This window comes from Xylocopa sonorina, chromosome 1 (assembly GCF_050948175.1).
Source record: "Xylocopa sonorina isolate GNS202 chromosome 1, iyXylSono1_principal, whole genome shotgun sequence".
In the NCBI taxonomy this organism is placed as follows: Eukaryota; Metazoa; Arthropoda; class Insecta; order Hymenoptera; family Apidae; genus Xylocopa; species Xylocopa sonorina.
Window position 1 is genome coordinate 16,383,218 of NC_135193.1, and position 16,709 is coordinate 16,399,926.

At 51.7% G+C, this 16,709-nt stretch overlaps 1 protein-coding gene across 21 annotated transcripts in view; it reads left to right on the forward strand.

The window, feature by feature from the left end:
• Positions 1-1,756: 1,756 nt before the first annotated feature.
• Foxp (forkhead box transcription factor P) overlaps positions 1,757-16,709 on the forward strand; it is a 187,124-nt gene continuing 172,171 nt past the window's right edge. For 6 of the 21 annotated variants that reach the window (XM_076909308.1, XM_076908889.1, XM_076909196.1 and 3 more), the window contains exon 1: positions 1,758-1,976. Coding sequence is in view for 15 of the 21 variants with exons in the window: in XM_076908889.1 (XP_076765004.1) it covers positions 1,947-1,976 (30 nt within the window). In the remaining 6 variants the exon portion in view is untranslated. Of the gene's footprint in view, positions 1,977-9,452; positions 9,775-16,709 lie in introns of those variants that run through there. The other 15 variants (XM_076909059.1, XM_076909102.1, XM_076909147.1 and 12 more) reach the window with 4 other exon arrangements.

The window sequence follows — 16,709 nt, forward strand, 5'->3', positions numbered from 1 at the left end:
GCGTTTTTTTTTTTTTAAATACGATGAATGAAAGGTATTACGAATCGATGATTATCCGAAGCTGCGTGCATGCGACGATGATAAATTGCCACCGCGGTGTGATGAATGCATCAGAATGGCTCGTCAGCTTTAGTGTGGTCTTAGGACTAGGCCGAATCGATAACAATAACTACATCGGGCCGCGTCTACCCTCGGCTGTGCATTAACGAGGAAGCTCCGTCGTACATAAACGAAGATCAACATCAATCGCCGCGGACGATACCGTCGAAACCGACGCGTTTCGACGATTATCCGATTATCTGATTACCGGCGTCCTCGCGGTGGCGCGGTCTGGGCGCGACGGTAAGGGAAGCTCGCGCGGCTCTTGTCGCGATACAAAATTCAAGCCGGTGAACATTTTTGCCCCGCGGCGATGCCGCGACGCGTTCGAACCGGAGCGTGAGCGCGTTTACGAAGGAGGAGCCGGTTAAGTGCTCGACGGAATATCCAAGAAGACGCGGGTGACAACGAGAAGGGCGGGAGGGAGAGGTCGGCGAGAATCATAGACGCGGACAGAGAAAAGAACGACAGACACGAAGGCAGAAGGAGTTACGTGGAGGTAGCGGAGGCTTCTCGCGGGCGAAGCGTGTCCGAGAGAAACGGGGCTACGACGGGGAACGTGGAACGAGGAACGAGATAGGTTCGGATAGGAACGTGGAACGAGGAGGCAACGAAACGGCGCGGGAGGGATGGAGACAGAGGGAGGTCGTGTGAGTGCGCCGACTCAGTAGCCGCGTGTTCGGTGCGGCCGTAGGGTTTCGCGGCCAAGCGGTGCCGAGCGTCGCACAGTCGCGACGGCAGCCACCGGCGCGCGGTACCCCTTTTTCTTTAAACCACACTCTCAATTCCGCACGGTTCAGCGCACGTTTCCCTGCGTCGACGACCACGACGACGACGACGACGACGACCACGACCACGACCACGACCACGACCACGACGACAACGACGACGACGACGACGACAACGACGACGACGACGTCGACGATTACGGCGACGAGGATAAAGACCGAGGGACGTGGACGAGCACGACGCTGGTCAGGTCCGATTTGCGGGAGAGGGCGCCTTCCGTCGTTACCACCACCACCACCACCACCACTACCGCACCGTCACAATATACCACCAACCACTACCACCCCCTCTAACCCTCCTATCAAAAATACCACGCAGCACTTACAAGGATAACAACACGCGGGGATACGTATTGCCGCATTTTCCCTTTGCTCCGTCAACAGATAGACGGATCGTCCGGACGCGTAGTCGGCGGTCGCGTAGCATCGGCCAGAGAACGAGAGGGTCGAGAAAGAGGGCGAGAGGCTAGAGAAATATTAAAGAGAACGGCGATCGCGCGAGAGAAATCGACGCATCGTACTTCTCTCCCCAGAGGAGGAGAGAGACACGTGGCGCGGCGCACGCGGAAGGTGTCCCACGGAGAGCAACGGAGAGAGAACCCCGTGGAGGATCCGTGGACCCGCTTTGAGGGAGGAGAGACCAGAGAAATAGATAGACCATTGACACGTGCGATAAATAACTCGATAAATAGGCCTGAGATAAGGGAAAGATAAAGGAGAAGGAAAGTGGAGAGTACGGTAAAGGGAGGAAGTAGAAAGAGAGAAAGAGTGTAACAAAGGGGGGGTTGGAAGAGGAGCTGCGGGGTTGGGAAGGAAGGGGGAGACGGAGAAAGGTAGAGAGGTGGCAGAGGGACAGAGGAACGAGAGGGGGTGGGCGGGTGGTGAAGACCGACAGGGAGGAAAGGTACGAATTGCCAGGACGAAGACTGTGGAAGATAGAGGAGAAACGGGATACGGGTCTTGTGTCTTCGTTTCGTTTCTTCGGAAAATACTTTTACGAAGAGAAGGACGGAGGAACAGGCGACAGCCACGAGCGAGACGACGAGGAGGAAGCGGGACATGCTGGAACCACGCTGGAGACCCGTCCAGGTAGAGACACCTTACTTCACCCTCTCTGCAACACTTGTTTCGTCTTCGCTGCACTGCTTATGACACCCGATGCCTGATTGACTACCTGCCTGCCTAGCTGCCTAGCTGCCTGTCAATGATCGAATACAATCGTACGGTTGCATCTCTCTGCGTCATCCGCTCTCTCTCTCTCTCTTTCTCTCTTTCTCCCTTTCTCTCGCTCTTCTCCCCCTTTCTCTCTTTCTCTCTGCTCGTTTAAGTCCGTCTCTTTGTCTCATCATTCTCCGCCGCTTGCTTCATTCACCGTTCTTTGCGTTGCTCTTACTCAATGATGATCGCCACGTGCCGTCGACGAGTCCCTTTTGCACGCTGTCGTTACCAGAGGACTGTTGTTCAGTTTTTTTCCAATCATTTGCATCTCTATCGCTTCCTTCTCTCATTGGTGTGCGCGCCGCTTTTGTTTCACCCTGTTTTTCTCCCCTCTTTGTCCCTTGTTTCGAATTGTTTCGTTTTGTCACTGGGTACGGAGGGTGGGTGGGCGGGTCGGGGAATGTAACGTCTCCGCGAGGATAGGTACGCGATCGGGGGGTTGCGCGTCGAGGATCGGTACGGACGCATCGGGGTGCCTCGATTAGCGTAGAACACGTTGACACGATTTCGATCTAACATCGGTTTTAGGACACCTGGCACGGAAATACTTGAAATTGCTGTTACATGTTTAATGAGAAGCAACGTGATTTTCCGCCAGTGGAACCAGGTCGTTGCGAAAACAGAATCGACGGAAATGGATATTAAATTTTTAGTTGTATACGATCGATTTCGCGGACGCATTGATTATTTCGCCAAAAGTAATGAACCAGTGGGCCGCGTCAACGTGACTCGTGAGAGGCAGAGAGTTTAGTATTTCAATGAAACCAAGTTTAGAGTTATCGTATTTTGTCGCTCAGAGGTGGTAGACACACGCCTCGTTATAATATAGATAAATGGCCCTTTGCCTTGGGATTTTCTGATTGATCTTACGTTGAGCGGACCGGGCGATATTCGTGGAAATGACACTTTAACGATCCTGACAAGACAAATAGGTGCACCGGACAACCAGAATGGTTGGTCAAATAAATCTCGCTACACAGTTCCAAGATTAACTACGCTCGAGTAACTAAATGCGTACCTGCCTTAGTACAGAAATCTTTCCGGCAAAACGCATTTTTCCTAAAAATAATCTTGGCAGTAATAGGCCTGCTTTGACCGCTGCCTGGAGATTTGAAAGATATAATACGACGATATGAATCATTGTGTTATTGGCTCAAGTATTTCAACAACTCACTGCAAGCCATTTCGCGTGTATATTGCTTGCTATCATTCTATTTCGACTACAATTTATCGCTCTTAACACCGTGCGCGTGTGCGACTGTAATTAGAAAGGAAAAAAGAAAAAAAAAAGAAAAGAAACGTAAAAGGAGGAGAAAATTGAAATACAAATACGACAATAAGACCCGGCTAGTCATCGGATGGTAATTCTAAAGTTGGAAACGGAAAATTATCGATCGACCATAACGTTTCAATCTTCGTTATTTATCCGCGCGACGTATCCAACGAAACATCGAAGGATGGCGGCCTGCTTGGTATATTCGCTCGGTAATGGCAGTTGCGCTTCAATCGAAGAACGCTTCGCGTTACCTGGGAATAAAGGTGATTTTTCTTAGGAGGATATAGTCAATGGGAGTAGACGAAGCTATGGGAGGACGATGGTGTGTGGGTGGTGTAGGTATGAGACTGCAGAAGTCCCGGGGTGTAGTAGGTGGAACAACGCAGAGACGGAGGCGGTCCTACCCTACTTGGGGGCGTTAAAGAAGTAGGTGGGGTTGGCCACCCCCGCGCGTCAACCCTTGCACCCCGCGTCTCCGAAACCCCTGTGTGAATCGCCCGGTTCCCTTCGATCCCATATTCGCCAATCAACTAACCCACCCCGGGTTATCCTCTCTCCTTTTTCCGTCTTCTAGTGCTCCTCCAAGGTTGCCACGGTGCTCCGTGCGGCCATCTGTTTCTGGTCCCTTTGGCTGACCAACGATTTCGACAAAATTCGAAGGCGGCGGCTCACGCTGACAGCGGAGGATCGCCGCGAAAGGCGAAAGGGGCTCGCGCGGAGTGACGACGGAGCGTCGATGCGAGAAAGTGCTGGGGAATTCTTGATCGACGGTGTACTCTGTTTCGAACGGTTCGATCACCACCGCGTGGTCCACCGCGTCCCGATCGATCCGAGGTGCTTATTTCGTGGTGTCTGGTGCGCGGTATCGTCGATCGAACGCTTCGAAATCGAGCGAGGCACTCGTTACCCGGCGACGACGATTCGCAGTTTCCGTCACGCCTTCCTCGTCGCTCCGTCGAAGGTCCAGATCGGTCGAAGGGTGTTGCATGTCAATCGTGGTGTACTATTCCGCGTCATCCCCGCCACGGGCTGTGCTCACCCATCTTCTCACCTCTTCCACCGTGCACGGCTCAGACGTACCACCCGTCCGTCCGTCCGGGTTTCTCTGCGTTCATACACGTGCGTTCCACGCATACATTTAGCGGGAGCAGCGGGCGTGTATGCGGCCGCATACGATGAAGATACATACGGTACCGTGTACCAACACACAGTTGTGCCACTATAACCCCCGTTTTCGCGCTTGCTTGGCACGGCACAGCATCCCTCTTCGGCTACTTCCGGCCAGACCAGGCTCCGCCCACTTTTATATTAATCACGTCTTGGTTCGCTCCTGGCTTCTGTTCTCCATCTTTCTTCCCCAGTGAGCGATTTCCTACCGTGGACGCCTGGGAACCACACCTTTGCCCGTTGGCTTATTCATGCCTCGCGTTTGCGACACGAGTCTTCGTATATCGTATTTTTTTTCTCTCTCTCTCTCCCATACCATGATCGCTGCGTCCGAGTACACAAAACGTTCTCGAGGTATCCGGTCTTCGAGGGATTCGCGAACGTGGACGGTACCAGATAATCTATGACGGCGGACAAACGTGGAAACGTTTCTTCGCGCAGAGGCGAATCGATAATACGTCTGATCATGTTTCTAAAAGCTATAGATCCGAATGGATCCTTGGACGTCTCGCGTAGCGTAAATTCTCCGGTAGTTTATAACGCGTCGGTTTTTTTTCTCCCCCGACACCGGCGTAGGGGAGTCGCAGCGCGATATTTCACGAATCGTGTCCTCGACGGCTCGAGAGGAGTCGAAAAAAAGGAAAGAAAGGAAAAAAAGAGTGATTCCCACTGCCGCGCCGTGTAGTTAACTGCGACATTCGTGCGTTCCGAACACGGTGCGCCAGAGTAATGAATAATAACCAGTTATTATTGCCAGGTCGAGCAATAAACACGCAGCTCACAAACACACCGCCCCCTCGCCGCAATAAGGGTTGTCACGCATAGGTACGACATTTGTTTCCAGCGCGTCGAGTGTGCACGTTACGAGCACCACCTTTCTACAGATATTGGCTCCATTGTTACACGTTGTGTATCGCGGCTGCTTCCTCCGGCACTTTCGCGATCTACCACGATCCTCGTGCCGCCTATCATCCGTCACAGCCACTTCAACGCCACTCGGCATTGTCCTCGTCGATTCTTCAATTCGTCGCGACCGATCGTTTTTATTATTTCCCATCCCGTGCCACGGGACGCGCGAACGTGTCATACAAAAGCGGCATCAACATCTTCATCGTGTCATTACGGATTTCGCAGTTCCCCTCCTGATAATTGGTCGATTGTCGAAACGCTGACGAGACCAGCACGATATATATCAATCGCGATATCGTTGCATTTACGTGCAATAAATATAGACGACTCGGTCACGTTAAGAAGATGCAGACGAATCGTTCGAAGAACGACGGTGTGGGTCCAGACGAAGCCGGAACGACGACGAGGTATCGACGCAACCGATATCGACGCGAGGCATTCGAATTCCTAGGAGTTGGTTCATTTTGTCGCGATAATACGCATTCCGTGTCATTCCGACGGCGCGTGTACGGCAATGCATCATCGCCCCCGCGACGGATATTTGTCAATAGAAACAGGCATCGACGCCGCAACTGCGGCAAGTATTCGTCAATATACATAACGACCGCCTGTTGACTTGTTACGTTGTCGAGTACCGCCGATGATTCGATGATTTGCCGATCCGTGACTGCTTCGTGTCAAATATGCCTCCCCCTCTGGCCAACCACCCCGCGCGCGTCTGTCCTCGTAGGCGCGTTTAACACGGGAACCGTTCATTTGCGATCGCCGCACTAACGCGGGTCGTTACATTAAATTATCATTCAGCGATTGTGATGTACCGTCGGTTTGCACGGCGACTCGTTATAACAAGATCATGGCGTCGCCTCCGACGACAATTTCCCAGATATCCGGCTGGCATCATGAATAATATCGCGATAAGGTCATCGGATCGTATACGTTCGGTTCGTTTCGACGCCGGCCAGATAATTCCAATCCCGAACTTCGACGCTCGCTGACCTACGCGGATGCGGCGTTCACGCCTCGGGTTTCGCTCGCGCACGATTTCGAAAATCGTTACGAGGATAATACCGCCTGGTTGGTATTTGCTCTCATCCAGTCCCGATCCGCGTTTTACACTTTTTGCTAACGTCGCGCGGGATCGCATAGTTTCTTTTCGTAAAAAGAGAGGAGAGAGGTTCCTCCATCGACGTCATTGTGCAGGAGGACGAAAGTACCAGAATCGCAGCGTACAAAGAGCGTTCCACGCTCTCCCTATGGGACACGGAGGAGCGATTCGCGGGGGATGGGCTCGAAAAAAAAAGAAGAACCCGATCATTATCCACTCGTTCCGCATTGGTCGCGTTACCCGATGCAACCTCGTTTGCCGCTCTCTCCACTCTCTCTCTCTCTCTCTCTGTTCACTATAATAGAGGTCCTGTACGATGCTGCTGGACATTGAGCGCGGGTCGCCGTATTAAAACCGTTCGTGTTTGAGCTCGTGATCCCATCGCGTATCAATTATTACGCAGATTTGTACACAAAGGGGGACGGCCGATGCGCCGCCCAGATATAAACCGCAATAATCGTCCGCGTCTACCGTCTTGCAATTCGGATCGCGCTCGCCCGGCGTCGCGCCGTTTCATCGTTGTCCGCGGGCAAATTGCAAATGCCCTCGGAAGAATGTTCAATCGTATAGGAGAATGTTGTATCGGAATGCGATTAATCAGCGGGATCGGGAGTACGGCTCGTTAAAATTCTACCGTGTTCACCGTCGACTGGAACGAGATCGTCGCGTGTGCCGACGCGACGGCATGGAAACGAGAAGCATTTCCATCGACTCGAAGGCGTTTCATGCAACCGCATCGTAATGAAATTAAAGTACACAGGTCGCGGCTGGTGTAGTTGGTAGCGATAACTTTCGAACCGTTCCGATTGAAGCGCGAAAAGTGGATTGTCGAGTAAAACGCCGCGACACGGGACTGGCGTGTGCGGGAAAATTTGTTTACCACGTTTCGCCGCACCTCGTCTGATACTTGGACTCGTGATCGTCTTATATAATATCGCGGGGCACGCTGGTAGCCGTCGAGGAGCAAGGGAAGAGAATTTAGCGCGATGTCGACAGGGGAGCTTGGCCATTCTGTCGCGGCAGTGAAAAGAGTCGATCACGAGCAGACCAGGCCGCGTTCGCCGGGATGTATCTCGTCGCAACAACGTTGGTGACATAATAGAGCGACATCGCGATCCGTAGTGAACTGCGAGCGACGGCATATCAAAATGTAGATCGGTCTTGTTTGAATTCGCGGTTCTATCATGAATCAATTACCGCGCGCGGATTCGTACACAACGAGGTCCGCGACGAAAGCTCGCGCGTGAAGGATGAGGGACATAAAGAGGGATCCGCAAACAGTTGAAACCGAGCAGGGACGCGCGTGTATACCGGTGGGTGTTCACCTGCGTCGTCGTCGATGCACACGCGAACGTTGCCCGTAGGCACTGCTCGAATGTAGGCCCTCATCGCTTTTGCATGGACGCCTCTTTATCGTCGCGGTGCTTGTTGTTTCTTTTTCCTTTCTTCTTTCACTCCGATATTTCCCCGCGATAATCATCCAATCCAACTTCGCCCATTCCACGGAACGACGTAAGTTCCTCGTGGTGTTTTAAAGAAGGAGCGCTCCGCGTCGGTTAAATCACCCTTACACCGCGTCGAGTGGACGTGGAGTTCCTTTGGAAACGTCACCCCCTTGTATCGGCTCTTAATGGACCGCCTGTATCGTAAAAATGTAGAACTCTTTAGGAAACGAGCGTTGCGCGTACAGTTCGAATAAACAGGGGGAAAAGTATCGAATTATTTCTCTCTTTTTATCAGCATCGAGGAATACGTTTCGAGCGGTTGTAAGCGCGGAGGTGATTCGAGTCTGTTCGTAAACGTATAGGCCATCAGGACTGAATGGTTACGCAACACATCCAGCCGAGTACCTAAATCTAATTTAAACGAGTCAAAGCTAACGAAGAGTTGTTTTCGCGTGGAAGTGTATTTATAACAGCAGGCCCATTTCGGACTCAGTCGAGTTAACTCTTTCTTCCTCGAATCATCGTTCCCTTTGATGATCGGGTCAGCCGTTTTAGAACGTAACTATTCGGTTCACCGGTGAAACGAAACCGCACGGTAGATTCCCAGAAAATCTCGTGGCTAAGGAAAACACTTAACGTCTCGTTTTCTCTCTTCCCTTTCGTTTCTTCTTTTTCTTTTTTTTTTTTTTTCTTTTTACATCGCACCGCGGGAAACAGCGACACGCGTGTAAATGCGAATCGTACGACCGTGTCACCGTGAGCCAGACGGATCGCGATATCATCTGCGACCGTGTGCTGATAAGAGTACATTCTACTCGGGAATAAACAACAACTAGAGCTCTGGAAAAATTACTGCAACCTAAACTGTCTTATCTATCTCGCTCGCAATTGGCCGTCGCGGATAATCAAAGTGTACCGCTGTTGATCACCGCGCCGAAATGGGTGAGGAACTACGCCGCTCCAGTTTCGTTCCGGATACCCCGACGAGTCGTCTTTATCGTTCTCCGTTTTCTAGGTTGAATTCCCGCGGCAGTTGGTTTAAGACCGCGTGGCAGTTTCGCAACGAGCGATCGCATCGGCATCAGCAACGTTTCAGCCTCGCGCGAATCGCTTCGATCGTTGATTAACATAAAAGACAGGCTGTAAAAGTCTTTTTCCGACGCGGCTGGAGGTGGCAGCGTCGCGTCGTTGCATTCAATCGAAGAGGCATAATTCCCTTAGCGATACCCACGCGGCGCACTTTAAATTCCTCGCAGCCGGTGCGGTCTTATCAGTTTTTGCGACACCGTCTGTCTGTCTGTCTGTCTGCCGTCGAAAGAGATCGAAGAGGTTTTTCGAGCAGACAACGGACGATACGCGTTCCAGTTTTCAGATTTTCTCAATCGGCCGCTCTCGTACGCCGCTCGTCCGCAGCGCATACAACGCCCGTTTTTTCCTCCGGCAATTGCGTCACTGGGTACGCGAGTGCTTGTTTTAATCTCGGCTGACGATAATGCAATTACATTCCGGATCGACGTCGTACGCGTGTGCTAATTGAAACGTGCGCGAAGGAAAGTGGCCGAGAGCCGGGCTGAACGTTGTTTCGCTTGCTCGATCGGGAGATTCAGAGGCACACCGCTAGCAAAACTGGATTTTCCCGGGCTTCTTATGTTCCACGTTCCGCTATTCGCAAGCTCGCTCGTGCAAAAGCTACAAATGTGTTTCTTCATCGGATGGCGCGAGGGCGGCATAAAAATTCCTAATTTGTGAGCCAAAGGAGCTGACAAGGTTAGTTCTTTTACAATCGGAATTGATTAGCCGGCTGTCTTATTATTATCACACGACAGACAGCAACGAGTATCACCGGCAATTAGTATAATCGTCGCGAAACGATGGCCTCGTCGGAGTTAACTACGGGACGTTTATCGGCTGATCGGGAGAAAAATAATTTTCAGCCGTTCGATGGGATTCGCCAGGGAACGAGCGCTCCTCGTACTCCGTTCTTTGCACCAGCCTCTTATCTGAGCGCACTATTGTTTGCACAATATTGTTTTACCGCAGATAAGTACGCTCCGCACGCTCATTATACAAGCGACGTTTATTTATCTGCCTTGTCTCACCAGATTTCACAACCTCCGCGAAACGTTTAGCAATCGTACGCAACTCGCCGCTTCTACGATTCTGGTTAATTAAAAATCGTTCGTCGATGGAAACGAGAAAAGAAAGAAAGCAAAAACAGTACAATTACCAAGACCGATCTCGCGGTACAGGTTTCCCGAGTGGCGTTCACGCGATCGTAACCCTTACGCTCGAGGGATCGGTACCGCGGCAAGGAAGTCGCGTATGGAAGAGCGTCGAAGGACGGCTCGCTTCCATCCATCCCGTGTCGTGTCAAACGGAGGGACACACGCTCGTGTCAGGAGGTGTACGCGATAGAAAGAGACTGTAGGAAGATGACATAATCCCACTCGCGCAATTTGCGAAACAGATTTACGCGTGGGACGGTCTCCAGCGCGCGGGCATTTATGATAATGTGTAGCGCGGTTTACTGGTCGCGACTCTCGACGGTGCGCTGGTTGCGTCGCGCCGCGCCGCGCCGCGCCGCGTCTCGTCGCGTGTGTATACGTCGCGCGTGCACGTAGAAATTCGCGGTGGCTACGCGTTCACGCTCCGGCGTACGCTCGTATCGTCGTTCGAACGTGTGCGTGGAGACGCGTACGTGGTCGTTCGCTCGTGAATCCTATTTAACGCTGTCCCTGATGCCCTGCTGGCTGACGCACACCGGCACGCTCGAACCATATGATGAGCACACGCACGTGCACCGCTGCACGATGCACGACGCTCCGTATGTCCCCGTTGGCGGGGAAAGAGGGTGACCGGGATAATCGTGCAAGACGATTGGTAGCTTCCTGTCGGTCACGTGACCGGCCTGCATCGCGGAACGACAGTGCATGGGGCTGCGGCAGAGGATGACATTCGTTGCACTCACCTAGTGCCGTTAAGTAGCTGGAGAGGATGCAGCCGCGGATTAATGGTTACGGATACATCTTGGATCGCGATGATTTGTTGGCTTTTATCGCGTACGAAACCAGGGAGGAGGAACGGCGCGGAGCTAGAGTAGCTTTTCTCGTCGCCCCCTCCAACCCCCAACCCTTGCCAACCGAGCACAGTCCGACGTCGCGGGATTAATGATATCAGCTCGCTGGATGTACCGTGTTATTTACGCTATAAATTCGTCCAGGCCATTCGAAACGCGTATTAAATTATTGTGGATACACTTTACGAGATTAATTTAGAGCGACGATCGCCTCTTCCGTGCCAATTTTCGGCAGCCGCGCCACCCGTCGCCGATTTATCGGCTACTTTCGTAAACTTCCCGCGTGGAACCGTGTGTGTAGCCACGACGGTAGCTTCGACATATTTTTGCCCGGATCGATTACGGATCTTGACTGCGACGGACCCGCCACGGTGTTATGCACATCAATTCCCCGACCCCTGTCACGTATCGTTCATGAACGTTTCGTGCGATGCTCGTCAACGTCGATTGCTCTATGTATCGCACACGGATAGCTCGATTCGCCAGGTGTACTCGTATCTTGTCCTCCAACCGTTACATCAATTAGTGCGATCCATATTCCGGGGCCCTCTAAATAATTGCACGCGCGAACATAATCGAAATCCAATTGAATCCCGCGCGAAATAGAAGCGGAGACGTTCGGGGTTTTTTCCGCAGCAGCGATACATCCCGTTTCTCGATTCGATGGCCACGAAAACACGCGACACGATATAAATCGTTGACGCGTTTCGCGCGCGATATCGATCTCGAGATCGACAGGTTTCGCCGTCGTTCGATTCGTGCAACGTCCCGAATAACTCGCGGTGCCTCGTCGAGTTATCGAGCGGCGCAACGATATCACGCGGCGAAAAAGAAGTAGAGATTAGCTGCGCCACTGATGCCCCGCAATATCGTGCCATCTATTTTGTAATAGAAACAACGGAAGAGCCTAATTCCGCGAGGTTGCTCTCGTCCTCCTCGCCATTAGATGTGTAGATACATGTCGGCGCGCATGATGCCATTCCTATCTACCTATACTTACTTACCTAGCTGCCTACCTACCTACCTAATTATACCGAGTGGTCCACTCGAAGCGATAAGCGATTTACATACCGAACGACGCGATGGATTTACCGCTCGGCTGTGTACGACGTCGCTATACTGCTCGACTCTTCGTTCCGCCGTCAGACTTTGCTCCATTTTGCTCCTATTCCGGGAAGCCTGAGAAAGAATTCGCGCTCGCGCCGATACTACCGTGCACAGTCGCCGTTCCGCGTTTACGGTAATAACATTCGCGCACAATTGGCCGTTTTAAATTAAACGTCCGATAAACTATTATATTTACCGTCTGATCCTAAAAGCATGTATCAATAGATGCGTTATCTCGAGTCCTATCAGCTCGTTCGAGAGGCAGACACGCACCAGTGGACTTTCTCTCGCAACAGCCGTGGTTGATGCGTTTGCCCGTGCACCAACGGCAGCAATTTTCTATCGCGTTCCTAAGAAACCGCGCAACCCGTACCCGGCTCGAAATTATCCGCGGCTGGTGTAATCGAACCGATGAACGATCGCTCGCGATGGCGGCGCGGATCAAACGGATATAGGCTGCAATATTATTTATATTTGGCTTAATGGCAACCTTGAAATCGGTCTAAACGTCATAAATATCGCGCGGTGCTGTTGTGAAACGGCGGCGCGAAAACGCAAGAGACAATTTCTCGGTGGACGCATAAATCTTTAAGCGGTACACGACGAGTCCGCTTAATAATTGATAAGTAAATAATTCATTCGAGGTGGTGAACACGAGCGTGCCAAACGATGAGACAGATTTACCGTTCGTCCCTCTAGCAGACGCATTTGCTCTTTGCTCCATTCCTGGCGACTTTGGTATATTTCGCCTCGCGGTCACGGAAGTTTCAAGTATAGTTAGCCAACTGTACTAAGGATTGGTATGTAGCTGGCTCTCATCGGTTCATTTATTTACGCGATCGGGCCACTTAATATCGCTGGGCGGGCAAACGCGCACGGCGGGCGCACTAATTTTGTACGCGCACCCCGCGGGAGAAGAGCACGGGGTGGATTATAAATTTTGGAAAAGCTAAATTTTTCCTCGACGCTGATTTCCGTTCCGAATAAGCGCGCAGTTTACGCCGTTCGCGCGTTTATCGTTGAGAAACTCGTTCGCAAAAGGTCCACGCATAATTTCGTCCCGCAGTTATCGGTACCCCGGAGATGTTGCCCGGTCGATTTAATGCCGCGAGATTAGAATATCGGCTAGTGAACCAATGACAACAAGAATCTATTTCGAGCGTTAGTTATTCTTAGTTTCGCGTAAATTTAATTGCGACAGCGGTTGCGACGTATACCTCCAAACATGTATCGCGCTTGAAATATGACTTGGAAGTATAGTGGCAACGGCAATTATTTAATTCGGTTAATTATTGCTCTTAGAGGAAGACGTTTCCAAAGATATATCGTTGAAATATCGTTGTCTATAATTGCGCAACCCGACGCGTCGCTAGCGTAATCTTATCGAGGAAACTACGAAATAACGTTGTTTAATTAATTACATATTTCGCGGGGGAAGAAAAATGTAGCTCGCGGGAAGAATCGCCAAGTTTTATCGTTCTTCCGCATGGGTTTGTATTTCTCCCTCTCTTTCTCTCGCCCTCCGCTCGTTTTAAAAAGAGACGAAGAAACCGTAGAGTTAGTAAAGTTAATATTTTTAAATGCATAATGAATTCGGTAACCCCGGGACTAGGAGCACCGCACGTCCCAGCTTTAAATCTTTTCTGTAAATAGATTATGGCGCGAGATAATGAAAAATTTGCCAGCGTCGCGCACCTAAGTTCAACGCTCGTTCCTTTCGACTTTCTTCCTTGGGTCCCCGCGCGCGTCCCTTTCCTCCCGCGATCCCGCGCCTCGCGAATTTATGCGCCTCGTGGTTGTTTCCATTTTTCCGGACGCGAAGAGCGCAAGAACGCTCAGTCATCGGCGATGCATCGCGTTCGCATTCGAAACGCGAACCGTGTATCTGCTCGGTCGGAGCGTGCATCGCGTCGGACGATCGCGAGCACGGTTTCCTCTCTCCTCTCATTTGCGAAGAATTCCTCGCGGTAATTCAACATTAAACAGCACGAAATGCAGCATTATCGTGCGGCTGTATTCGGTGTACAAGCACAGATAAGATACCCCCGGTGTATCACATGATTATTAGAGTAACCGAGGCATTTCTCGTTCTCGATCGACGGATAGTTGGCAAAGAGAAAATTGAAATATGAATCATCGTGTACATAATCGCGCTCCGAATAACTCCGTAACGTCTTTCGCGTGTGTTGCACCGGAGGAACGAAAGAACTCCTCCCGCCCTCTACAAACCGCGTGTTTTACTTTCGTCCTCTATCAGCCGCACGCTCGTTGTAATTCAATTTTTCTTGCGCGCACTCCGCGCCCATGTTTCCGTTCTGCACGCTCGGCCCGCGCTCGAACGTACGGTACAAGACGGACGATACCGCCATTCGTTCTCCGTACGTTGTCCCCCGCCTCATTGGCCGCGCGTACGAGGAAACTAATTAGTCGCGATAACGTAGATTTTAATTCAGCGGGGAACACCGCGGGTACCTCGCGACGCGTCCGGACGGCGCGGCTCGCGAATAAATTTAGGCGCGCGCCGAGCCGAGCGGGGACAAAACGCGGCGCACGGGTGTGTACCTCGCCGCTGGTGGTACTCGCTTCCCGTTGATAAATTCATGTTCGCCCGTCGTTTCAATGTACCATTGATGAGAAGCAGAAGATGGTCAACGTTGGCCAAGAAGTTGCTGCTGGGCACCACGCGACCCTGTCGCCGGACATTAGTATAAATAGTTATGAATCTAGAATAGAACGCACCGGGGGCTGTTACGCGGATACGCGATGGTACGAGCTCGGTCGTCACCGCGTACGTTCCACGATCGGCCCGATACCGGACGCCGGCGAAGTGTTTCTGGACGTATCGGCGGGCGAGAATATCGCTTGGCTTTGGTATCGAATCGAGAGGCGGGGGGGACGAGGAGGCGTTACGGCGATCGGGCGGAGAAAATCTTCCCGGAAGTTCGCGCACGAGCCGCCCTAAAGTTTACGCGGGACGTGTCCGGAATGCCATTAGGGTTAACGATCTTAGCCGTAGCCGAATGCGAGAAACCGGGGAGGTCGCGGGTTACTTGCGACTAAGAGTAAACTGATTCCATTGAGGCGCGCGTTTATGTCCCCTTACTGCAATTAGTACGCCGCGAAAGTATCAATGTATTACTAGGAACAACTGGGAGATCGCGTTTCCAGATAGCAGGAGCGGTACTCGCGCGGTTTATCGAGCGGTAAACTTAGACGCTGGATTGATCCTCGATAAATTAGCCGATTTAAGAGCGCGCCTGTGCATACGGAAGATTATTTCGATTGGTGTATAATGCCCTGACAATTTGGCAGTAACAGCGTCCGCGCGGAGGTAGTTGGAGGTGACCGTTCGTACGAAACTGATCGATTTAAAGCCAGCTTCGGCGGCAAGGGGTGAACATTCCTTGGCCGATCATCCCGATGCCTGTTTTTTGGTGTTAGTCACACCGTCTGTGTTCGTTCGGCTGGCTATTTATAGATCAGCCTCCTTAGTGGCCGCGGGTTCGAGAGAACATTGGACAGGCTTCTTCCACCGACCACCTTAAACCGCTGTTTTAGTTCTCGAACCGTTCTCCCCGTCTCGTTCCCTCCGCGCGTCATTGAAACGCGTTGCGCCAGTAATGGAAACGTTCTCCTATCTCTGCGAGCGGCTGCTACCACGATAGCTCTCGGTGCAATTTAATTGAGAAAGTCTAGCAACTGCACTTGGCCCAGCGAAATGTTCAGCCGTACGATAATACGCATTTTTCCCGCAAGCTCTCGGTGTCCGCCGCCTGGTTCTCGAGCGACGCGGACAAACGCGATTATCACAATGGCGGCGGCTTGTCTGCGACACGGAATCATTAGTGTAGTCATTATATTACAGGTAACGAATTACGCGGGAAGGTGTCGACGGTTGTACGTCGCGACGCGTGACGGTACCCGATTACATTCACGCGTGGCGAGCGTGGTGGGCGACGGTTCGATCTGAATCGAGAGTACATGATTCGGAAAGGGTGACAGAGAGAGAGAGAGAGAGAGAGGGGGGGAGAGAATAGAGTAGTATGTCGTTAGTATTGTTGTTCGCCGATCGAGCCGCGCACGAAGCGTGCAGGTTCGAACCTTTGACGCGGTGTGTCTCGTGTCGTTATAAAAAAAAAAAAGAAAAACGTAATAATAAAGAGCACCAAGTATAACGACGGCTAGGATTTTGTACAGGATCGTCGAACCGCGAATATGTGAAGTGGTTCCGGGATACGGGTGACTTAGGGGTTTCGAGCCAGGCCAGGGTGGCTCGAAGGGTGGGGGAGTACGTATGCGCGCGTGAGTGAGAGAGAAAGAGCGTAGGAGAGACGACGTGGGACTTGGTGGAGTACGCGGGCGCTCACTATATAGGCGACCGATTGTAATTATTTTTCCCCGATGACTTTGCCCTCAATGATTGTGCCTTAACCACGGTGAATTGATGCTGAGTGTCCCCTCATCAGCCGCTTCTCTCTATACGGTTAAAACGATACGCGGTAAAGTTAAACGCTACCGG